Below are 24392 nucleotides of genomic sequence, written 5' to 3'. Positions count from 1 at the left end.
ACTGCTCTTGCCTTTTTACTTTGTTCTGCCATTTGTTCTGATTTCGGCTTACTGGAACCTCCGCCTCCTGGGTTCAAGCGATTCTTCTGCCTCAGCCTCCAGAGTAGCTGCGATTACAGGCGCCTGCCCCCATACCCAGCTAATTTTTATATATTTAGTAGAGACAAGGTTTCACCATCTTGGCCAGGCTGGTCTCGAACTCCTGACCTCAGATGATCCACCCGCCTCAGGCTCCCAAAGTGCTGGGATTACAGGCATGAGCCACTGTGCCCAGCCTGCCATTTGTTCTTTATGTGGCAATAAGAACTAGAATAAACAAATGACTTTTGGTCTTTCCAGTCCCAGTAGTGACACTTGAACCTTTGACTCGGTTTATCCAGCTCTATAGCTGGTGGCTTGTGGAATCTCATCTAAACTACTAAATATGTTGAACACTTGATTTCTTGATTTGGCCCACTACCAGGTGCCTGTGTGGCTATGGTAGAAACATAGTCTATTTCACACAAGCTTGTCTTTGGTCAAGTAACACATTGAAATGAGTTGAGCAGATCAGAAAGTGGCCTGAGCCGTCGGCTGGAGGGACTTGGCTGGACACGAATTTCCTCTTTACTCTCAGGCAAGCCCTGGTTTTGTGTATAAGACAGGAAGCTTCATGAGGATACTTTTCATCCTCTCAGGTTATGTGATCCAAAAATGCTTAGAGGCCTTGATTTGTCCATTTTTATTTTATTTTTCCCCTTGAAGAATGAGACTGAATTTCTCAAACAATACAACGTCAGAAGTGAATATTCACAACAGTCATGCAGGGTAGAAAAGTTAGTGAGAGAAAGTTAATGGACTGGGCTCTAGAAAGGGAAGAAGCAGGCGACAGCTTTACCCCTAGTGCTCAGTGCATACCATGGTGGATTCCTTCACTTCCCTAAGGGCAATGACCTCAGCTGACCTCAACCAGGATGGGTACGGCGACCTCGTGGTGGGCGCACCAGGCTACAGCCGCCCTGGCCACATCCACATCGGGCGCGTGTACCTTATCTATGGCAATGACCTGGGCCTGCCGCCCGTTGACCTGGACCTGGACAAGGAGGCCCACAGGATCCTTGAAGGTTTCCAGGTGAGACACCATCTCATTCTTTCTCTTCTAGTGGTCAATAGCCACTGCTTACATTTTGTGGCAGATTCTCCAGGATAAGTAACTGATAACAAGAATAATTACAGTAACAAACAGCTGATGGTGTACATTTGTGAAGCACTTTTTATTTTTAAAAGCATGTTTACATCATTTATTTTATTCTATCATTAGTCTAATACCTTCCAAAAACACACATGCTATTGAGAACTGCTTTGAGTGGCCAGTTGGGATGTGATTTCTTGATAATATAATTGATAATATAAAACCTCTTTATACACACACACACACATGAAATAGTATGTATTTATAAAACTTTATAAATATTTTAATTAATTAGTTTATTTATTTGAGATGGAGTCTCTCGCTCTGTCACCCAGGCTGGAGTGCAGAGGCGCAATTTCTGCTGACTGCAACCTCCACCTCCTAGGTTCAAGCAATTTTCCTGCCTCAGCCTCCCGAGTAGCTGGAACTACAGGTGCACACCACCATGCCTGGCTAATTCTTTTATTTTTAGTAGAGATGCAGTTTCTCCATGTTGGCCAGGCTGGTCTTGAACTCCTGACCTCAGGTAATGCACCCGCCTAGGCCTCCCAAAGTGTTGGGATTACAGGCGTGAGCCACTGTGCCTGGCCAGAATTTTAGATTCACAGAAAAGGTATAAAGACAGTACAGAGAGTTCCCATGTACTGTTTACTCATTTTCCCTTATGTTAACATCTTACATAATCATGGTATACTTGTCAAAAATTAAGAATAAAAACAACATTGGTACATCACTATTAACTAAACGCCAGACTTTCTTTAGATTTCATTCTTTTGTCCTAAGTGGTTATCACCTGAAAACACCTACAGTGACTACAGACATTCCTCATGGAGTCCAAGCATTAATTCCTCCAGAGAGCGCTAGGGTCCTGGAGGTCCTGGAAAGTTTTTCTAACATCAGAGGGTTTAGTTTTTGTAACAGCAATAAGTGGGGGGGCAGGGGGACGGGGTAAACAGAGCCCTGCTACTAGTCGACGAGTGTGGGGCTTTTGGTGACACTGTCCTGGCACTGCATTCTCTGAGTGTCAAGCGCCAGAGGGGGAAGGAACCCTAGACTTCCAGTCGGATCATCGTGGTTCTTGTTCTGGGCAAGCCACTTACCCTTTTGCTGTGAAGTTAATCCTGTGAAGAGAAAATAAGATGACACACCTGAACATGCTTTTTTTTTTTTTTTTGAAACAGAGCCTCACTCTGTTGTCCAGATTGGAGTACGGTGGCATGATCTTGGCTCACTGCAACCTCTGCCTTCTGGGTTTAAGTTATTCTCCCTTCTCAGCATCCCAAGTAGCTAGGACTACAAGCATGCACTGCCATGCCCAGCTAATTTTTGTATTTTTAGTAGAGACGGGGTTTCACCATTTTGGTAAGGCTGGTCTCGAACTCTTGACCTCAGGTGATCCGTCCGCCTCAGCCTCCCAAAGTTCTGGGATTATAGGTGTGAGCCACTGTACCCAGCCATGAACACGCTTTCAAAGATAAGAAGTACAATGGTTTATGATCTAGTTTAGGCTCTGATGAAAGGAGCTCTGAATCCAACATGTACAAATAAGGTGACTGGCCAGTGTATAAGGTCACAGTCCCAGAGGGACAGCATTTTTCAGAGCCTTCTGACACCACATGAACAATTTCCAAAAGACGTCTATCTAATCCTGTTGCTTCTTACTTCTCTACAAAGCCTTTCCCCGTCAGACTGTTGTGTAAAGTATAAACCTTTGGGCGTATATAGACAGGGAATAAGAGAGGAAACTGCTTCCTGTGGCTGCTAAACTCTCTCAAATACCACTTGGGTGAGAAAGGAAGTGGCTCCATGCCCTCCTCCCCCAGTGACCTTTGATAATTTCAAAGATGGCAAGATATAGGCATGGACGAGGGATGGGAATCCTGCCCTCAGGCCCTGACTGCAGTGAGCATCTCCTTGTCCTCATTGATACAATGAAGGTTTATGATAATCTCAAGGCGTGGCCTGCTTTAAAATTCTGTGCTGCTCTAGGAATGACTGGCTGGCCCATAGGAGGGCTGAATGGTGCAACTGATGGTGATGAAATGAACCAGTCCTCAGTGGGCAGAGCCCTGAGTTACTGGTTCCCACCCTGCCCTAGCGTGTTTTGTGTCCCCAAGCAATCTTTTCTTGTTTATCAAGTTTCTGCCTTATAGAAAGGGGCAGTGCTTATAGATGCCACTGCACACGGGTGTGGAGAGATTACCCAATAAATAATGGACGTGGGTCCTGCAACATGTATGTTACGTGGCAAGCACCACTGTGTGAAAGGCCATTCATTGCTACGTAAGTTATGAAAGAACTGGAGAACCTGGCCCAGCGCTGTGGCTCATGCCTGTAATTCCAGCACTTTGGGAGGCCAACGCGGGCAGATCATGAGGTCAAGAGATAGAGACCAGCCTGACCAACGTGGTGAAACCCCGTCTCTACTAAAAATACAAAATTAGCCAGGCGTGGTGGCACATACCTGTAATTCCAGCTACTTGGGAGGCTGAGGCAGGAGAATAGCTTCAACCCAGGAGGCGGAGGTTATGGTGAGCCGAGATCACACCATTGCACTCTAACCTGGCAACAAGAGCGAAACTCCGTCTCAAAAACACACAGAGAGAGAGAGAGAGAGAAAGAAAGAGAAAGAAAGAATTGGAGAACCCAGTGAATTACTTTCAGGTCTACGCTGATTGCAGACAGTAGGATAAGAAAGATATAGAAAGTCCACTTTGGAAGAAAAGTGCCTCTGAAGAGATTGAGTTTTCCATCTGTAAACTGTTAAAACGAGGATGCAAACAGTTCCTGCCTTAATCCATTTAAAGTGCTTGGAACAATGTCTACAGCGGCACTGTCCTGCATGACTTTCTGCACTGATAGGAATGTTCTGTAGCTGTGCTGTCCAGTGCAGAAGACATAAAACACAGGCTTTGAACATTTGAAATGTGGCTATTGCAACTAAGAAACGGAATTTTTATTATTTATTTATTTATTTTGTTTGTTTTGAGATGGAGTTTTGCTTTTGTCATCCAGGCTGGAGTGCAGTGGCATGATCTCGGCTCACTGCAACCTCCGCCTCCCAGGTTCAGGCGATTCTCCTGCCTCAGCCTCCCGAGTAACTGGGATTACAGGTGCCCGCCACCACACCTGGCTAATTTTTATATTTTTAGTGGACATGGGATTTCGCCATGTCGGCCAGGCTGATCTCAAACTCCTCAGGTGATCCGCTCGCCTCGGCCTCCCAAAGTGCTGGGATTACAGGCTTAAGCCACTGCACCAGGGCAGAAACTGAATTTTTAATGCTATTTAATGTTAATTACTTTTAATTTAAAGGTAACAGCCCTATTTGGCTAGGGGCTACCACTTTGGTCAGCATGGCTCTAGAACATCCTGAGTACTCAACAAATGTTAGCTACTGTTGCTGATGTTATATGATTATTATTTTATATACTTTCTTTTTTTGTTTGAGGTGGAGTCTCGCTCTGTTGCCTAGGCTGGAGTGCAGTGGCACAGTCTTGGCTCACTGCAACCTCTGCCTCCTGGGTTCAAGTGATTCTCCTGCCTGGGCCTCCAGAGTAGCTGGGATTATAGGCATGTGCCACCACGCCTGGCTAATTTTTGTACTTTTAGTACAGATGGGGTTTCACTGTGTTGGCCAGGCTGGTCTCGAACTCCTGACCTCAGGCGATCCACCTGCCTTGGCCTCCCAAAGTGCTGGGATTACAGGCGTGAGCCACCACACCTGGCCTATTTTAGGTACTTTCGAAGATAAGTTTTGTGCTTAATGTGGGTCAGAACATACATGAGGCTATTTTCTACAAACCTAGAACTCATAAGAACCGACCCTTTACTTTCTGGCACCTCTGCTTCCTCTCAAGGCAGCCAGACATGCTGAAAATGTACTTGTGCAGAGCTCCCTGACTGATGTGTTGCAGATACGTTACAGCTTGCTGCTGCACCTTCAGCTTTTGGGTGGCGGGGTTGGGGGGGTCCCCAGGCCTCTCTACTCCCTGGGAGTCAGGAGTGTTCTTTCCAAGGCTGTGGCTTAGCCCAGGGGAAGTAAACTTGTGCCTCTTCAGCCCTCAGGTCGGTTTGGCTCGGCCTTGGCTGTGTTGGACTTTAACATGGACGGCGTGCCTGACCTGGCCGTGGGAGCTCCCTCGGTGGGCTCCGAGCAGCTCACCTACAAAGTAAGGCTGCTGCTGGGGTAGGGTTGGAGGAGAATGGGGTGGCAGGGAGGGGACTCTGAGGGAGGCCAATGCTGGGCCCCTGGAGCAAAGCAGACAGCCAGTGTATCAGACAGAGCATTTGTGAGCAGATCATCTCAGGCCCCTATGACTTTGAGTTACCTTGTAACACCTGCTGCTGCCTCCCTGGCCTTATTTTGGCCCTATGGTTTCCCAGTTCCACCAGGTACTTTGCTCTTTTTTTCGTCCCCCACCATGCTGAATGCCAGTGAAGGGAGACAGAAATACCAGCTAATCTGTAATTTCTGGTTATCAAAACAGTGAGGTGACTTCCCCGGACCGTTCCTCAAATGCTGGATCCCCGCCTGTTGCCTCCTTTCTTACTGAGGCAGAGATCCTGGGCCCTAGACCACAGGGCTTGCTTCTCACAGGTGCTTCCTACCACAGCAGGGCCCACGAATCCGGGCGCCATGTGTGACCGTGGAGGTCGAGGGCCCTCCCTTGCCGGCTGCCCTCTGCACGCTCACCTCTTGCCCCTTCCTCCTCACACTCCATTTCTAGACATGCCAGCAATCTGTCACATCCTGAACGCATCAGGCTGTCTCACTTTGCGACCTTTGCTCGTACAGTTTCCTCTGCTTGAAAGGCTTTTTCTCCCTTGTCTTTCTTTAGGAGTGACAGTCACTTCTTGCTGAAACTATTACCTAACTCCTGGGTGAGGCTGATACTTCTTTGTCCCCACATAGCATCCTGTGCTTGTACCTGTTACAGCCCCTTCTTCCCTGGGTGTCATAATGACCTGTATGCCAGCCTTTCAGGAGGATAGAGATTGGTATTCTTTGTCATTGTGTACCTAGTGCATGGCTTATGATGGAAAAGAAGTGCTTGTAGAATGAATGGGGATTGAGACAGGCAAGTTATAGGAGGAACTGATTGGTAACACAGAATAAAATAGCACAGCGTGTATCCTCAGGCAGACAAGTGGTACCGATGTGGTATGTTGGCATTCAGATGTGCCATGGGTACAACAGGGTGTGACCCGGGGGCTTCCTGGAAGAGCCTGAAACTGTGCTGGGCCTTGAAGTGGGCAAGGAGTTGAGTAAGTCATTCTGCAGGCACACTGCACAATTGTGTGTGGAGGATCTTGAGTAAGACATCAAACACATAAGTGCCATCATTTCTGCATTGTGGACTCTCATAGTCTGATGGAAGTGACAGACTTTAAAAAAATTCCTTTCAGCCCAGCAGCAATGCATAGGATGGATTTCTGTCTGTCTTCAAGCTCCCAACCATTGGGGGTGGTGATAATTTGACAAGGTCTCACTTTAATTAAAAATTTATTTTTCGTGGACCCAGAATCTTACTATGTTGTCCAGGCTGGTCTTGAACTCCTGGCCTCAAGCCATGTTCCCACTTGGGCCTCCCAAAGCACTGGGATTATAGGCATCAGCCACCATACCTGGACCCAGAGTCAGTCCTTTTTGTCTTGCTGTTATTTAAGGTTCTTGGGTCACCACCAGAGCCTCATGTCTGTCTGCTGTTTGTCCTTATCTAGGGTGCCGTGTATGTCTACTTTGGTTCCAAACAAGGAAGAATGTCTTCTTCCCCTAACATCACCATCTCTTGCCAGGTATGTTTACCACTTTGGCCAGGTGCAGAAACCTAGAACTTACTGTATCCTAATTGCCACCAGGGCTGGGTAAAATGTGCTTTCCTGGTTTCTTCTTAAGGACATCTACTGTAACTTGGGCTGGACTCTCTTGGCTGCAGATGTGAATGGAGACAGTGAGCCCGATCTGGTCATTGGCTCCCCTTTTGCACCAGGTGGAGGGAAGCAGAAGGGAATTGTGGCTGCGTTTTATTCTGGCCCCAGCCTGAGCGACAAAGGTAGTGCCTGAGGGGGAATGGGTGGAGACCATGGCTACTCTGTGTGTCTACGCTAACTTATCCTGCATAGGGGTTTATGGCCTTTTTCCTCATTCCATATCATTTCACCCACATTTTCTAACAGTCTGTTACTCTTAAAGATGTTCTGGCAAGTGATGTGTATAGATTCACTGAAAATACAAAAGGTGACCCACAATTTCTAGGTAGAGAGCCAAAGAGGGCAAATAGACTATTCCCATAGTGTCTCTATGTAAAATAGAAACACTGAGGAGCCTTTGCACCAACAGCATCTTAGTGGTGCTCTCAACAGTCCATAGCCGTTTTTGTTTGTTTGTTTGTTTTGTTTTGTTTTGTTTTGAGACAGAGTCTCACTGTGTCACCCAGGCTGGAGTGCAGTAGCATGATCTTGGCTCAGTGCAAGCTCCACCTCCCAGCTTCAAGCAATTCTGTCTCAGCCTCCTGAGTAGCTGTGACTACAGGCACGTGCCACCACGCTTGGCTAATTTTTGTATTTTTAGTAGAGACGGGGTTTCACAATATTGGTCAGGCTGGTCTTGAACTCCTGACCTCAGGTGATCCACCTGCCTTGGCCTCCCAAAGTGCTGGGGTTACAGGTGTGAGCCACCACACCTGGCCCAGAGTCTTTTTAAATAGCATCCTCCGCTCCACAGAAGTGAACTCTAGAAATGTATTTCTCGTATGAAGTGTGAGATTCATTTTTGACATTGGGGTCCTGGGATCAGCGTGGGAACATAAAAGACTTCTGGCAAAAACTCAACAAAATGAACCCACTTCTATTAGGCTATGAAAAGGATGCTTTCTTTTCACCCCAGTAGTCCTCTCACTTAAAGTATTAGTAAAAAGGACAAGTTGTCTTCTTTAGAGAAACTGAACGTGGAGGCGGCCAACTGGACGGTGAGAGGCGAGGAAGACTTCGCCTGGTTTGGCTACTCCCTTCACGGTGTCACTGTGGACAACAGAACCTTGCTGCTGGTTGGGAGCCCGACCTGGAAGAATGCCAGCAGGTGAGGCTGATGCTGGGCCTGGGACCTGTGGCCACAGGGGCAGGTACCAGCTGCTGTGGAGCCCACTGAGCATGGGAGTCAGGCAAAAGGGCTAGGAAATGCTTGACCTTTGAAGGAAAAGCCAAGGCTCTGGGCAAGGTTGCAGATTCTCCTCTTTAGAAATACAAAAATACAATAGACAAGTGTGTTACTTTCTCACAGTTCTGGAAGCTAGAAGTCGAAGATCAAGGTCGAGGTCAGAGAGTTGGTTTCTCCTGATGCCTCTCTCCTTAGCTTGCAGATGGCTGTCTTCCCTCTGTGTGTGTCTGTGACCCATTCCTCACTTCTGCTTTTTTCTTTTGGGAGGAGGGGGTGAGGGTTCACTCTGTTGCAAAGGGCAGAGGGCAGTGGTAACTCACTGCAGCCTCGAACTCATAGGCTCAAGGGATCCTCCTGCCTCAGCCTCTTGAATAGCTGGGACTACAAGTGTGTACCCATGCCTAACTAATTTTTTTTTAAATTTAAAAACATTTCTGTAGGGATGGGTTTTTGCAGTGTTGCCCGGGCTGGTCTCAAACTGGCTCAAGTGATCCTCCTGCCTCTCCTCTTCTTTGAAAGATACCCGTTGTATTGGATCAGGGTTCACCCAAATGACCTCACTTAACTTAATCACCTCTTTAAAGATTGTGTCTTCAAATACGATCACATTCAGAGATACTGGGGGTTAGGACTTAAGTGTAGGGATGGGAGGACCACCATTGAGCCCGTAACAGTAGGTACCCCTATACCTCTATCCCAGAGAGTCTGCTGGGAGGCCTGTCAGTTGGGAGGCAGAATGGTGGGTGTGGCACCTGGAGAACCTGGATGTTGCGATTAACTCCGATAGTCCCCACGCTTTCCGGCCTAGGGTCACAGAGACAGAGAGCCTGCTGGGAGGCCTGGATGGGGGGAGGTGCATTTCCTTTCCTTGCACCTGAGTACCTGGCCTGCTCTCAGTCTTGTGCCCTGGCAGCTAAGCCCAGTGTGCTTCATTCTAGGCTGGGCCGTTTGTTACACATCCGAGATGAGAAAAAGAGCCTTGGGAGGGTGTATGGCTACTTCCCACCAAACGGCCAAAGCTGGTTTACCATTGCTGGAGACAAGGTATGGCAAGCCCTCCCCCACAGGAGAGTGGACACTCCAGCGAAGCTTTCTCGCCTATACAGTATTGATTGATTGTATCTCACAGGCAATGGGGAAACTGGGTACTTCCCTGTCCAGTGGCCACGTGCTGATGAATGGAACTCTGACCCAGGTGTTGCTGGTGGGAGCCCCGACACGTGGTAGGTCACACACCACAACGCTTTGCTTCCTTTCAGTCATGTGGCTCCTTGTACGCATTGTATTGGAGGAAAGTTATGAGATCTGGAGCTGAACAGATCTAGGTTTAAATATTTCCTTTTTTCATTAATAGCAATCTATGTAACTTTGAAGAAGTTACTTCACCTCGCAGAACTTTTGTATCACCATCTACATAACTGAAATTATAAATATTTCAGGCCGGGTGTGGTGACTCACACCTGTGATCCCAGCACTTTGGGAGGCCAAGGTGAGAGGATCACTTGAGGTCAGGAGTTGGAGACTAACCTGGCCAACATGGTGAAACTTCACCTCTGCTAAAAATACAAAAATTAGCCAGGCATGGTGGTGCACACCTGTAATCCCAGCTACTCAGGAGGCTGAGGCAGGAGAATCGCTTGAACCTGGGAGGCAGAAGTTGCAGTGAGCCAGGATCATGCCACTGCACTCCAGCCTAGGCAACAGAGCAAGACTTCATCTAAACAATACAATGAAATAAAATAAAATAAAAATCTATTTCAAAGGTTTGTTGAAAATGACATATGAAAGTAACTTAATGTGTTTTAAAGCCCCTGTCCCGTTGAACTTGGAGCTAGAGGAAAATTGTATAAGTGAGTTCATTAGGAATAGGTCCACTATGAGGACCTATCTCTTTTTGTTTTTTTTTTCTTTTTTGAGACAGTCTTGCTGTGTCACCCAGGCTAGAGTGCAGCAGTGCTCTTATGGCTCACGGCAGCCTTGACTTCCTGGGCTCAAGTGATCCTTGTACCTCAGCCTCCTGAGTAACTGGGACTACAGGCATGTATCAGCCACCACACTGGCTAATTTTTTATTTGTCGTAGAGACAGGATCTCAACATGGTGGCCAGGCTAGTCTCTAACTCCTGGGCTCAAGTAATCCTCCCGCCTCGGCCTCCCAAAGTGCTGGGATTACAGGCATGATCCACTGCACCCAGCCCTGAAGACATATTTTAATAAACTGTTATTTTATTTATGGGAAAGAGAGTCTTTTAAAAAAAAAAAAAAAAAAAAAAAGAACAACAAAAACTATTCCCTCCCAGATTATAAAGGTGAATTATGCTTATTGTGAAAATTTGTGAAATTACAAGGAAATATATAGAAGGAGAAAAATCACCCCTTACCCAGATATTTAAAAACTGAAGCTTATAACTATATACAATATTGTCATACCTAATTTTTTTACTGAAGCTTATAACTATATATGATATTGTCATACCTAATTTTTTTACTTATTTTATGTCTTAAGCACATTCTCATGCTAGTAAATATTCTGCTAAAACATGATTTTTGATATCTACATTGCATTTTTTTCATGCCAACATTTACTAACATCACCCTGTTGATGGAATTGTAGGTTTGTTTCCAGTGTTACACTACTGTGAATAAGGAATTATTGAACACTCATGTACCTCATCTTTGACTGCCTTTCTGATTCGTTTTTGGATAGATTCCTGGAGATGGAATTCCTGGAGTAGAGGATCTAATCTTTCTAAAAGCTCTTGTTATAGATAATCAAACTATTTTTCAGAAAGATTTTTGTTTCATGCAATAGGGGAAAGATTTGAATAATAGGCAGAAGTGGATCAGGCAGGCAGGGTGTGGTGGCTCACTCCCGTAATCTAGCACTTTGGGAGGCAGAGGTGGGTGGATCACTTGAGGTCGGGAGTTAGAGACCAACCTGGCCAACATGGTGAAACCCTGTTTCTACTAAAAATACAAAAATTAATCAGGTGTGGTGGCGGACACCTGTAATCCCAGCTACTCCAGAGGCTGAGCCACAAGAATTGCTTGGACCCGGGAAGCAGAGCTTGCAGTGAGACGAGATTGAGCCGCTGCACTCCAGCCTGGGTGACCAAGCGAGACTCCGTCTCAAAAACAAAAACAAAACAAAACAAAAAACAAAACAACCGAAAAAAACAGTTTCTTTTGCTTTAAGTTTTCATTTCTATGTGTCTCCTCCTTCGTTCAGTCTTGTAGTGACGGTCTCAAGCAGTAACAGTAGTAATTGCTGTAATGAGCCCAAGAATTTGAGGCCAGCCTGGGCAATATAGGGAGACCCCATTTCTACAGAAAAAAAAAAAAGCTAGGCATAGGCATGGTGATGTGCACGTGTAGTTCCATCTACTCAGGAGGCTGAGGTGGGAAGATCACTTGAGCCCAGGAGTTCAAGGCTGCAGTGAGCTATGATTGCACCACTGCACTCCAGCCTGGGCAACAGAGTGAGACTCCATTTATTAAAAAAAAAAGAAAGAAAAATAGAAAATAAGTTTAATTATAACTTTTATATATGTATATAATGTTAATTTATAACATATAGGTATATAAGTATACTACATATAAATGTTATATATACCTATTACATATATATTACATATATGTGTGTATATGTACATATAATGTATACAGATTATATGTGATATGTGTATCTATAATATATATGCCTATCTATAATATATACATGTGTATCTATAATATATACATATGTGTATCTATACGAATTATACATAAATGTATATATTAGATATAAATATATATAAATGTCACAATCAGGTTATTGTTATTGATATATTTCGCCCACATTGTTCAGATGTTCCCATTTTTACTTGTATTTTACTTGTATTTCACCCACGCAATTTGTGGGGCCCAGTTCCAAATAAAAATGCAGGGCCCCTTGTTAAAAAATTGTTGAGAATTTCAAGTCAGAGACCGGCCAATGTGAAGACAGGCATAGGACCTTTAGAAATGCAGTGCCTGTGTGACTATACGGGGCACACGCCTTGCATACTGTACAGCTTTTCAAATCTTGGAATCAGGTTAGACGCAACTTCCCTCATTTCCTAATCTACAGCAATTTTTGCATAGTACCTGCGTTTTATCACAACCATCCCCGAATGTGAAGCTTTGCAAAGATGTGGCATCACTGAAAGGAATGCAGGGTTCTCGTGTCGTAACTGTGACTGGCCTCCACCTAGTAGTTCATGTGGTGTCAGATGTCACTATTACCTTTGACATTTCAAAATACCGACAGCATCTCTGCGAGTTCACTGAAGCGCTTCAGTGTTCAGTTTGGGAATCACAGCTGTAAGGCACAGATTAATCTAAATGGGATAATTTTGATCTACTTTTTTTTTTTTCTTTTTGAGACAGAGTCTCACTCTCTTGCCCAGACTGGAGTGTAGTGGCATGATCTCAGCTCACTGCAGCCTCTGCCTCCCGGGTTCAAGCAATTCTCCTGCCTCAGTCACCTGAGTAGCTGGGAGTACAAACGTGCACCACCATGCCCAGCTAATTTTTTTTTTTTTTGGTATTTTTAGTAGAGGGGGGTTTCGCCATGCTGGCCAGGCTGGTCTCGAACTCCTTACCTCAGGTGATCTGCCCACCTCGACCTCCCAAAGTGCTGGGATTATAGGCGTGAGCCACTGCGCCCAGCCACTACACCATTTTATATGAGATACTTGAGCATCTGTGGATTTTGGTATCTGTGAGAGGCCCTGGAACCAATCCCTTGTGGATACTGAGGGATGGCTGTATTATTTATAGTAGTGAAAAGCTAGAAATAGCCTAAATGTGAAAAGAATCAGATTTAAAATTTTATAATCCACAAAATCTCCATTTTGTTTAAAATGTGTGTTTATAGCTATCTCTCTACCTACCTACCTATCTCACTCTCCACAAAGAAATATATAAATTTTCTTCTTTATGCTTTTTTTAAAAATAGATGGAGTCTTGCTATGTTGTCCAGGCTGGCCATGAACTTCTGGGCTCAAGTGATCCTCCTGTCTCAGGCTCACAAGTAACTGGGACTACAGGCATGTGCCACCACACCTGGATTATGCTTTTTTTTTTTTTTTTTTTTTTTAGTATTTTTCATACTTTTGATAATGATGAAATATAGAAGATCTTGACATCTTCATAGTTTTGACTATTTTGCAGTAATCCTGAAAGCTGGTGACAATAAGTGACTTATAGTTGATAATTTTTCTTTCACTTTTTAAGCAATAGGATCTTGCTGTGTTGCCCAGTCTGGAGTGCAGTGGTGTGATCACAGCTCACTGTAACCCTGAACTCCTGAGGTCAAGTGATCTTCCCACCTCAGCCTCTTGAGGCGCTCAGACTACAGGCACATGCCACTGATGCCCTATTTTTTTATAGTGATAGGGTCTCACTGCATTACCCAGGATGGTCTCCAACTCATGAGCTCAAGTGGTCCTCCTGCCTCAGCCTCCCAAAGTGCTGGGATTATAGGCATGAGCCACCGTGTCCAGCAGGTTTATAGTTTTTCTGAGACGCGAGTATGAACCACGTTGCAAGATGATATCCTCTTTCCAGTGGTTTTCAAGAGTAGAGTTGGTGAGGTGCATCTATGTATTACAATAGCTCTGTTGTTTTCTGCTCCCTCCACTGGAAGAAAAGTTGCACTTGAGAAGTAAAATACTTGTGTGTGTTTATTTAAAAAATACCTGCCACCCCTGCAACCCAAACACAACCCTAGGGGCTAGTGCTTATGGCAGAAATGAAGACAATGTGGAGGTCAAAAAGATAATGGTCCTTAATTCGAAGATATAAGCATTATAGACGGACTTCTATGTTAACTAGAAGGTATAAGCATTACAGAAGGAATTCTATGTTATAGTAGCATTCTAGAATTTGAGAATTCATAAAGACCTCTGCTACATGTAGCCCTTTTAAAAGCCAAAGTTCTTCAGGATTATTTTCATTACTAAAATAATATAGAAATGCCTTCAACATTACCTTGAGTTTTTTCTCCTTAATTGTCTAAATGTGTATGATAATCCATTGTTTGGTTTGCATGATTGAGAGGGTGAGGTGTTTTGAATGACTGAAATTTCCAAGTGTCTAGATTCTTCTATTTTAATTCTGAAGAATTAAAAAAACACTTCGATGAAATTATTTTAAATTATATACTTCTCTTCTTTAACAGACTGTGATGCATGTTAGAGATATGGGAGTATTGATTAATTACAATTCTTCCTCATCCTTGTGCATTTCAAATCATTTCTGAAGTAGATTCATGAATCATTCAGAGGGATATCAAAATACGTACTTTTGAAGAGCTGACATAGTTGGATTAGAGAACACAGTCTCAATGGGCAGCCCTATTCAGGTTAATTCTTGCTCCAAAAGCTGGACCTTGGGGGGACTTCTCTGAGATTCTCCCACATGCAGTGGGGCCAGTGTTCATCCTGTCAGTGGCAGAGCCAGAGGGAGAAGCCTCAGGTACCCTCCTGCCTGTGGAAGGACTGAGGCAGGGAGTGGACAGAGAGCCGAAAGTATTACTGTATTCCTGGGTGCTCCAGGGAGCTCATGGTCCCTTTAGGAAGCATGAAAAGAAGGGGGATGTGGCCAGGCGCGGTGGCTCATGCCTGTAATGCCAGCACTTTGGGAGGCCGAGGCAGGCAGATCACGAGGTCAGGAGATAGACACCATCCTGCCTAACACGGTGAAACCCCATCTCTACTAAAAATACAAAAAATTAGCCAGATGTGGTGGTGGGCACCTGTCATCCCAGCTACTTGGGAGGCTGAGGCAGGAGAATCGCTTGAACACAGGAGGCAGAGCTTGCAGTGAGCTGAGATCATGCCACTGCACTCCAGCCTGGGCGACAGAGCGAGACTCCGTCTCAAAAAAAAAAAAAAAAAGGAATGAAGATTTTCTCTCATTTCAACTTTTCTTGATATTTTGGGCTTTCACTCTGAATATTAACTATTGTACTTTGTTGGCACATTGTTTTCTTAGGAGACATTGTGTTAGGTCAGGTTGTTTACCCTACATCGGAAAGCTCCAGATTGCTGAGCTTTTAAAAGTGTTTCTTATTTCCTACTGTTTTCTAGCTGTTATTTCTGACTGTTGTTGCTGACTCTGCTTTGGGCCCTCAGTGGCTTCTAGTGGACAGTTTCCCGTAAACAAGGCACAAGTTTGTCTGAAAAAACAGGTCAAATTAGCTCAGTTTTACACACAAAACTCAGTGGACGCTGACGTGAGATCGTATCCACGCACTGACGCTTTGCCAGCGTACGGCAAACTTCTCAGAGGGCCACCAGCCCTGCCAACCCAAGGTGCCATTTGTATTTCTGAAATCAAAGCTCTGTTCCAAATAACAAAGTTTACAGCGAAATTCCAACAACTAGCTTTGAGTTTGTTCAAAATTCATTAATTCAAAAAACACTTTATTAAATACTTGTACAGAACCAAGCACCATGCTAGCGACAGTGGCTAGAGAGACAGAGCCATGACCCCATTGCTTGTGGAATGGACGCCTGATGCAGGAGACGCAGGAGTGAATGCAGAGCGGTGCTGCCCTGCCTTGGGTATTCGGAAGGCACTGGGCCAGCTCATGTCCACTGTAAAATGCTTACCTGAACTCAGAGGTCCTGGGGTCAGTACACAATCACTTGACCATGTTTTGTGGGTCCCAGCTGTCTGCAGTTCTTTTAGTTCTGCTGCGTTTGTGCCCAGAGCTAAAGTCCCACTGGACTCGGTGTTATTACGTATGGGAGCACATGGAAGCGGCCTCTGCTCTAGACCAGGGAGGTTAGGAAAGGCTTCCCAGAGGAGAGGACACCTGAGCCAAATTCTGCAGGGTGAGCAGGAGTAGCCAGCAGAGGGATGTGGACGGGGGGGCACGGGAGCATATGCCTCTATTCCAGGCAGAGAGCACATCATGTCCAAAGGCCGAAATTGAACACATAGTTTGGGCTGTGGTTTAAGTTCATAATGATGGAGTGTGGGTGAAAGGGTTAATGGCGCTAGATCCCCAAGTGGGAGTCAGATTCTGTAAGGCCTTGTGAAGAGTTTGGACTCCATCCAGAGTCCACTTGTGTTTGGATGTGTCTGTCATGGGGGTGACCTAGGCAGTTTGTGATATGAGAAAATAAAAAGGTGGTTGTGTGGAGACTGTATTAGGGGATACGACCGGAACAAAGAATACCTGCCTGGAGGGAAATCACTGAAGCTCTCTGGTGTTTGCGCCTTGGTGCCCCAGCTGGTTGTACCTCCCTGTCTGCCGGAGTTGACCAGCACTGAAACCAACTGTCCTGTAGGATCCTGAGTGATCAGCGTCACTTGAGAATGGGATGCTATTCCGTGTTCTGTAAAGCCTTCATTTTTTGTGAGGCCAGCAGGAACTGTGTTCATTTCAGATGACGTGTCTAAGATGGCATTTCTGACCATGACCCTGCACCAAGGCGGAGCCACTCGGATGTACGCGCTCACATCTGACCTGCAGCCTTCGCTGCTCAGCACCTTCAGCGGAGACCGCCGCTTCTCTCGATTTGGTGGCGTTCTGCACTTGAGTGACCTGGATGATGATGGCGTAGGTAAGAAAAGAACAGGACCCTTTGACAAGAATTGAGTCCCTTTGCCCAGTGGGTGGGTCTCCTAATTGGATCATCTGGGCTCTGCCCTTATAATTGACAGCCCCGTGGCCTAAGGACGTTTAGATAGATCTTGAATCAGGCAAGACCAGAGAGGGAGTTGCACTTCTGGAAGGTGGTAATATGAGAATCACCTGTGGTAATTGCTATTGATGAATGAAGTAGGAAACAAAAGCCTTCGCCTTTGCCAGGGTGAAATCACGGCAGGCTAAAGGAGACACTAAGATTATTTGCAGGAGGTTGGGTTAGGATCCAGTAGCAGAACAAGGAAAAGATGACAGTGAGGAGTCAAATACTTCCTTCTGTCGGTTTTTATTGTTTACAGATGAAATCATGGTGGCAGCCCCCCTGAGGATAGCAGATGTAACCTCTGGGCTGATTGGGGGAGAAGATGGCCGAGTTTATGTATATAATGGCAAAGAGACCACCCTTGGTGACATGACTGGCAAATGCAAATCATGGGTGACTCCATGTCCAGAAGAAAAGGTAAAGTGTTCTATAAAATCCTATACCTTACTGGGAAAGGATCCCTAATCGCTGATTCCTTGTTAACTCATGTCCACTATAAAATGCTTACCTGAATTCATACATTCTGGGGTCAGGACACCATCATCTGCCCATGTTTTGTGGGCCCCAGCTGCCTGCAGTTCTTACAGTTCTGCAACATTTCTGCCCAGAGCTAAAGTCCCACCGGACTTGGTGTTATGTAGGTTCCTGGTCACACAGCCTCCCACTGCTTGGTCAGGCACCCACAGCACAGAAGAAAGAAAACAGGCCATGGTCATTGGAGTTTCTCTTTTTAAAATAGAAACGGATTCCTGTTCCGTTGCCCAGGCTGCAGTGCCGTGGTGTGATCATGGCTCACTGCAGCCTCAAACTCCTGGACGCAGGTGATTTTCTTGTCTCAGCCTCCCGAGTAGCTAGGACTACAGGCATGTGCCACCACACCCGGCTAATCTTTTAATCTTTTGTAGAGATGGAGCCTCACTATGTTGCCCAGGCTGGTACTGAACTCTTGGGCTGAAGCAGTCCTTCCACCTGGCCTCTCGAAGTGCTGGGATTACAGGCATGAGCCACCATGCCCGGCCAGCCACTGGAGTTTCATTAAAACAGCCTGTCTTTTGCTTTTTGTTTCATTTCTTTGTTTATTCCTGTTTTGGGTGAGTTTCCTTAAGTTACATTTCCTGAGCTTAAAACTTGGCCATTATTTAACTTTTTTTTTTTTTTTTTTTTGAGATAGAGTCTGGCTCTGTCACTTAGGCTGAAGTGCAATGGCAGGGTCTCGGCTCACTTCAACCTCCTCCTCCCAGGTTCAAGCCATTCTCTTGCTTCAGCCTCCGAAATAGCTGGGACTACAGGCATGCGCCACCATGCCCGGCTAAATTTTTGTGTTTTTAGTAGAGACAGGGTTTCACCATGTTGACCAGGCGGTGATTACAGCCCAAAGTGCTGGGATTACAGGCATGAGCCACCACACCCCACCTATTTTAAATTTTTTAAAATTATTTTTTAAATTGCAAAATTAGTGAAAGTTTACTATGAAAATTTTAGAAAATACAAAATGTACAAAGAAGAGAATTAATAATTATCTACTTAAAATTCCACTCTGCAGAGCTAATACCTGTTTACCTTTAGAGCGGATCCTGCTAGTATTTTTCCTATGACTTCAATTACTACCATTTATTGTACATTTAGTATGCATATGCTAAGAACTGTGTATCATTTAATCCACATAAAAGTTATGAAATTAATATTATGCCCATTTACAGATTAAAAAAATTAAAGATCTTAGCTGAGCGTGGTGGCTTACACCTGTAATCCCAGCACTTTGGGAGGCTGAGGCAGGAGGATCCCTTGAGCCCAGGAGTTCAGTACCAGCTTGGGCAACATAGGGAGATTGTGTCTTAAAACAAAAAAATTAAAGATCAGAGAGGAAGTTTATTCAAGGTTACACGGCTAGGAAGGACGTGGCACAACAGGAATTTGTACCAAGATCTGATTCTAAAGCCTACCCGTAAGTATTACACTATGTGTGTGCATATTTTGGTTAACAATTGTGATCCTATTGTGCATAATTTGTGCATAATTTTGTAACTTTTTTTTTTTTTTTTTAATGGAGTCTTACTCTGTCATCCAGGCTGCAGTGCAGTGGCATGATCTCGGCTCAGTACAACCTCCGCCTCCCAGGTTCAAACGATTCTCCTGCCTCGGCTTCCTGAGTAGCTGGGACTACAGGCGCACACCACCATGCCCAGCTAATTTTTGTATTTTTATTAGAGATGGGGGTTTCACCACATTGGCCAGGCTGGTCTTGAACTCCTGACCTCCAGTGTGCTGGGATTATAGGCGTGAGCCACTGCGCCTGGCCTTAACTTGATTTTTTTTTTTTTTAACCTACCAATATGCCAAGAACATTTTCTTATGTTATCTGATATTCTTATATAATACGATATTTATCAGCTGATGAGTATTTTATCTACAGATAAACCATAGTTTATTTACCCATTATTTAACTATTATTAGTCATTTGTGCCATTCCAATTTTCACTGTTTTTAAATAATATGGTAAATAGTCACATAAACATTTTTATACATCTGGTTAATTTTCTGACCTGTATTTCTATAAGTAGAATTTCTGGGGTCAAAGGGCATGCACATTTGTAAGGCTAATCAAGAAATGTAGAAATGAGGCCAGGCGTGGTGGCTCATGCCTGTAATCCCAGCACTTTGGGAGGTCGAGGTGGGCAGATCACTTGAGGTCAGGAGTTCGAGACCAGCCTGGCCAGCATGGTGAAACCCCCCTCTACTAAAAATACAAAAAAATTAGCCGGGTGTGGTGGTACACGCCTGTAATTCCATCTACTCAGGAGGCTGAGGCGAGAGACTTGCTTGAACCTGGGAGGCAGAGGTTGCAGTGAGCTGAAATGGCGCCACTGTACTCCAGCCTGGGCGACAGAGTGAGACTCCATCTCAAAAAAAAAAAAAAAACAGAAATGTAGAAATGAGGGTATAAGGGTATAATTAAAATTGATTTTAGAAAACCACACAAACAGTAATAACATTGTCTCTCTTCTCAATTTTTTTCTTCAGGCCCAATATGTATTGATTTCTCCTGAAGTAAGTATCCCTTGAAAGACTGAAGAAAGAAAAATTACCAAAACAATGCTCCTTGGCTTATTTTAAACGGATAAAGTATTGCACTGTGTTCTCCAAAGTCCATTAACAGACAGCATGTTTTGCAGGCCAGCTCAAGGTTTGGGAGCTCCCTGATCACCGTGAGGTCTAAGGCAAAGGTGAGCCCCAGGACTTCATTTCATTGACGTTTATGTTAGTACTAAGGGTGGGATTTGGTGGTCTCACTTCTAGGTTTATTTCAGATTTTATTTTTATTTGAAAAGGAGAAGAACGCACAAAAAGAAAGTAACATTCACGTATAATCCCATCACTTCCTTGGTGGAAAGTTTCCCTTTTTACTCTTCCTGTTTTATCCTCTACAGCAGGGGTTGGGGCCAACTCGTCTGCCATCTAATTTTATAGAGCCACGAACTAAAAATGTCAGCTCATGTTGAGATGGTTGAAAAGAAATCAAAACAGAGTATTTTGTAACATATGAAGTTTAAATGACATTGAAGTTGCAGTGCGCACACAGCTGTGGTGGAACACAGCCAGGCTCACCTGCTGTGGACTGCCCATGGCTGCTGTCACGCTGCAGTGGCAGAACTGAGGGGTTGCTCTGGAGACTGATGCCTCACAAAGCCTAAAGTATTTATTATCTGGCCTGTTCCCCCAAAAAAATTGTTTGCTGGCCCTTGCCCTAGAAGATAACCATTGTTAATCTTGCTATTTTCTTCCAGACTTTCAGAGTTGTTATTTATTTATTTATTATTTTTTATACAGAAGCTTGCTCTGTTGCCCAGGCTGGCATGCAGTGGTGCAAATTCAGCTCACTGCAACTTCCACCTCCCAGGTTCAAGTGCTTTTCCTGCCTCAGCCTACCAAGTCGCTGGGATTACAGGTGCCCACCGCCAGGCCCAGCTGTTTTTAAAAAATTATTTTGTAGAGACGGGGTTTTGCCATGTTGTCCAGGCTGGTCTGAAACTCCTGGCCTCAAGTGATCTGCCTGCCTCTGCCTTCCAACCTTCCAAAGTGCTGGGATGATAAGCATGCGCGACTGCACCCGGCCCAGAGTTTTTCTATGACTTTAGAGATATACACACACTTTTTTTTTTTTTTTTTTTAAGACAGGGTCTGGCTCTTGTCACCCAGGCTGGAGTGCAGTGGCGTGGTCTCGGCTCACTGCAACCTCTGTCTCCTGGACTCAAGTGATCCTCCAACCTCAGCTTCCTGAGTAGCTGAGACCACAGGTGTGTGACACCATTCCACGCTACTTTTTGTATTTTTAGGAGACAGAGTTTTACCATGTTGCCCAGGCTGGTCTTGAACTCCTGGACTCAAGTGATCCACCCGCCTTGGCCCCCGATTTTTTTGGCTATTACAAACAGTGCCATGGTGAGCATTCTTGTACCTGTCTGTAGCTTTTTATAAGGTGAGAATCTTAAAAGTAGGATTGCTATATCTAAAAGTGTACACATTTTAAATTTCGATATGGCAGATTAAAAAGTTTAACCTTGACTGGGCATGGTGGCTCACACTTGTAATCCCAGCACTTTGGGAGGCTGAGGCAGGTGGATCAACTGAGGTCAGCAGTTCAATACTAGCCTGGCTAACATAGTGAAACCTCCTCTCTACTAAAAATAAGAAAAATAGCCGGGCATGGTGGTGCATGCCTATAGTCTCAGCTATTCGGGAGAGTGAGGCAGGAGAATCGCTTGAACCTGGGAGGCGGAGGTTGCAGTGAGCTGGGATGGTGCCGCTGCACTCCAGCCTGGGCGACAGAGCAAGACTGTCTCCAAAAAAAAAAAAAAAAAATGTGGGGGCCGAGCGCGGTGGCTCACGCCTGTTATCCCAGCACTTTAGGAGGCCGAGTTGGGCGGATCATGAGGTCAGGAGATTGAGACCATCCTGGCTAACAGGGTGAAACCCCGTCTCTACTAAAAATACAAAAAATTAGCCGGCCGTGGTGGAGAGCGCCTGTAGTCCCAGCTACTCGGGAGGCTGAGGCAGGAGAATGGCGTGAACCCGGGAGGCGGAGCTTGCAGTGAGCCGAGATCGCGCCACTGCATTCCAGCCTGGGCGACAGAGCGAGACTCCGTCTCAGAAAGAAAAAGAAAAAAGAAAAAGTTTAACCTTAAAATATACCTCTAAACCACCGATTGCATTCATCCATTTATTTTAGGTTATGACACTGTATAGAACTGTGCTAGGCTATGAGAGATAAAAACAAGGAGAAGGCAAAGTCCCTGTTCTTGAAAATAAGATTTATATACCTGGAAAGTCAAAATAAATGCAAATTAGTATAGGATTAAATGCTTATGAGTAGTATGAAGAATAAGTCTTTTAACAGTGGGTTGAAGGGCTGCGGAAGCCTGCATAGATTTATATATGTAACCATGTCTATAGGACTTGGTAAGTGCTGTGGACCAGGCTCCTGTGGACCTGGTGGAAGGTGGGAGGAGGAACAGGATTAGGAAAAATTTTGGTGAAACTGCCCTCTAGTGGCCAATAATTTAAGTGACCCATTTACAGGCAGGTCTAAAACGTAGGATTAACCACACAACAAAAAGATGGTTATTAACTTTTTGGGAAGATTCTCGGAAGGTCTGATCACAGGAATCCTTCATATCACAAGCTTGGCTTATATTTAAAGTTTTATCCATTTCAAAAATTAGACTTTATCAAGAATGCATGTATTATAAAACTCTACATATATCAACTATAACTTACATCAATTGAGAGTAGTGGTATATACAGATGATCTAAAAGTAATTTATATTTTTTTCCTTTTTGTAAAACAGTGCAAATGCACCTTCCTAATTATTGTTCACCTGGGTTAGTGTTAAAATTACTTCACTTTTCCAGCACATACCTGAGCTTGGGGGCATTTTTGAGCACTCTGGGCGTAAAGATAAATTAGATGTTGTGTTTCAAAAATGGGCATTGACAATCAGGATGAGCAGAGTGGCCTTTTCCTGAGATTTGGGTACAAGTTATGTTCTGAAGACTCCTTCCTTTCTGTGGCATAAGAGCATTCAGTAATGAAATTAGTCCTAACAAACTAGAATTAGGATTCAGTTCTGAAACTTCTCACAGGGCTGCGTTCCATCAGCTCAGGAGCCTCAGCAAAGCGGTAACTGAGTGTGTAGTGAGTAGTGTTGTATCAAGCACCTGTGAGATAGACAAATAAACCTGAGGCATGGTCCCAGCCCCAGGTGCTTGTAGTCTAGGTGGGAAAATACAACAGGCCCACAAGACCATCCAGGTTGGTATATGATGACCACGAGCCAAAGGAGGTCAGACAGCAACTGCAGCGGAAGTCTCTGCTGGTGGAGTCAGGGAGGGGCCTGCAGAGATTATGGGCCCAGAGCTGCATCTGGAAAAATGACTAGACTCTGACAAAACAGAGAGAAGCCGAAGGCCAGGCAAATTTAGTAAATGTATAATTCCATAAATTGGGAAAGAGAGGGAGAATAAATTACCGTTTGATTCCGTTTTCTTAAGTATAGATTTTCCCTGTTAATTGACACTGGGGTATTAAGGGATAAGATAAGCACAGGGCTAAGCATAGTGTTTGACCCATGGTAACACCTCAACAAATTTTAGCTATGATTATTATTTCTGGATTTCATCAGTAGTTTTCAAAATTAAATAAGAAACTGTCATACCCTGCTCTGACCAAAATACTGTCAGCCAGTTTGATCACCCGTACCTCATGTGCCAGCTTTGGTTCAGAATAACTTTTGTCAGTTTCCACAAATCAAATCCAACCTCGGAGTATGCAGATTTGCCACCACCGAAAATATTTAAAGACCAGGCATGGTGGCTCACACCTGTAACTGCAGCACTTTGGGAAGCCAAGGCGGGTGGATCACTTGAGGTCGTGAGTTCGAGACCAGCCTGGCCAACATGGCGAGACCTCGTCTCTACTAAAAATACAACAATTATCCAGACGTGGTGGCACATGCCTGTAATCCCCGCTACTCCGGAGGCTGAGACATGAGAATCGCTTGAACCTAGGAAGCAGAGGTTGCAGTGAGCCGAGATCGCGTCACTGCACTCCAGCCTGGGTGACAGGGCACAACTCTGTCTCAAAAAAGAAGAAAATGTTTTAAAAACTTGTAGCAGGTTTTGAAGGCAATTCTGAAAGATGGGTCCTAAAATGTTTTAAGCAGCAGGGTAGGTGGGAGGTGCGCTAAACACATTGACAAAGCCAGTTTCTGGGGGAACTCCTTATTATTCAAGATATGTTTTCCACATTGTACCAGAACTAAGCATGCACTGCCATACTTCTC

General features: G+C 44.8%; 1 protein-coding gene across 4 annotated transcripts in view; it reads left to right on the top strand.

Moving 5' to 3' along the window:
* GPLD1 (glycosylphosphatidylinositol specific phospholipase D1) overlaps positions 1-24392 on the top strand; it is a 68076-nt gene that overhangs the window by 38693 nt on the left and 4991 nt on the right. For all 4 annotated transcript variants that reach the window (XM_038005748.2, XM_038005750.2, XM_073005690.1 and 1 more), the window contains 11 exons: positions 925-1111; positions 5233-5343; positions 6896-6970; positions 7071-7227; positions 8111-8252; positions 9269-9374; positions 9460-9553; positions 16750-16926; positions 17309-17469; positions 20074-20100; positions 20226-20276. In XM_038005748.2, coding sequence (XP_037861676.2) covers positions 925-1111; positions 5233-5343; positions 6896-6970; positions 7071-7227; positions 8111-8252; positions 9269-9374; positions 9460-9553; positions 16750-16926; positions 17309-17469; positions 20074-20100; positions 20226-20276 — 1288 coding nt within the window. The remainder of the gene's footprint in view (positions 1-924; positions 1112-5232; positions 5344-6895; positions 6971-7070; positions 7228-8110; positions 8253-9268; positions 9375-9459; positions 9554-16749; positions 16927-17308; positions 17470-20073; positions 20101-20225; positions 20277-24392) is intronic.

The sequence above is a fragment of the Chlorocebus sabaeus genome, chromosome 17 (genome assembly GCF_047675955.1).
Source record: "Chlorocebus sabaeus isolate Y175 chromosome 17, mChlSab1.0.hap1, whole genome shotgun sequence".
Taxonomy (NCBI): Eukaryota; Metazoa; Chordata; class Mammalia; order Primates; family Cercopithecidae; genus Chlorocebus; species Chlorocebus sabaeus.
The sequence above is the reverse complement of the archived record's forward strand: the minus strand, read 5'-3'. Positions and strand labels throughout refer to the sequence as shown.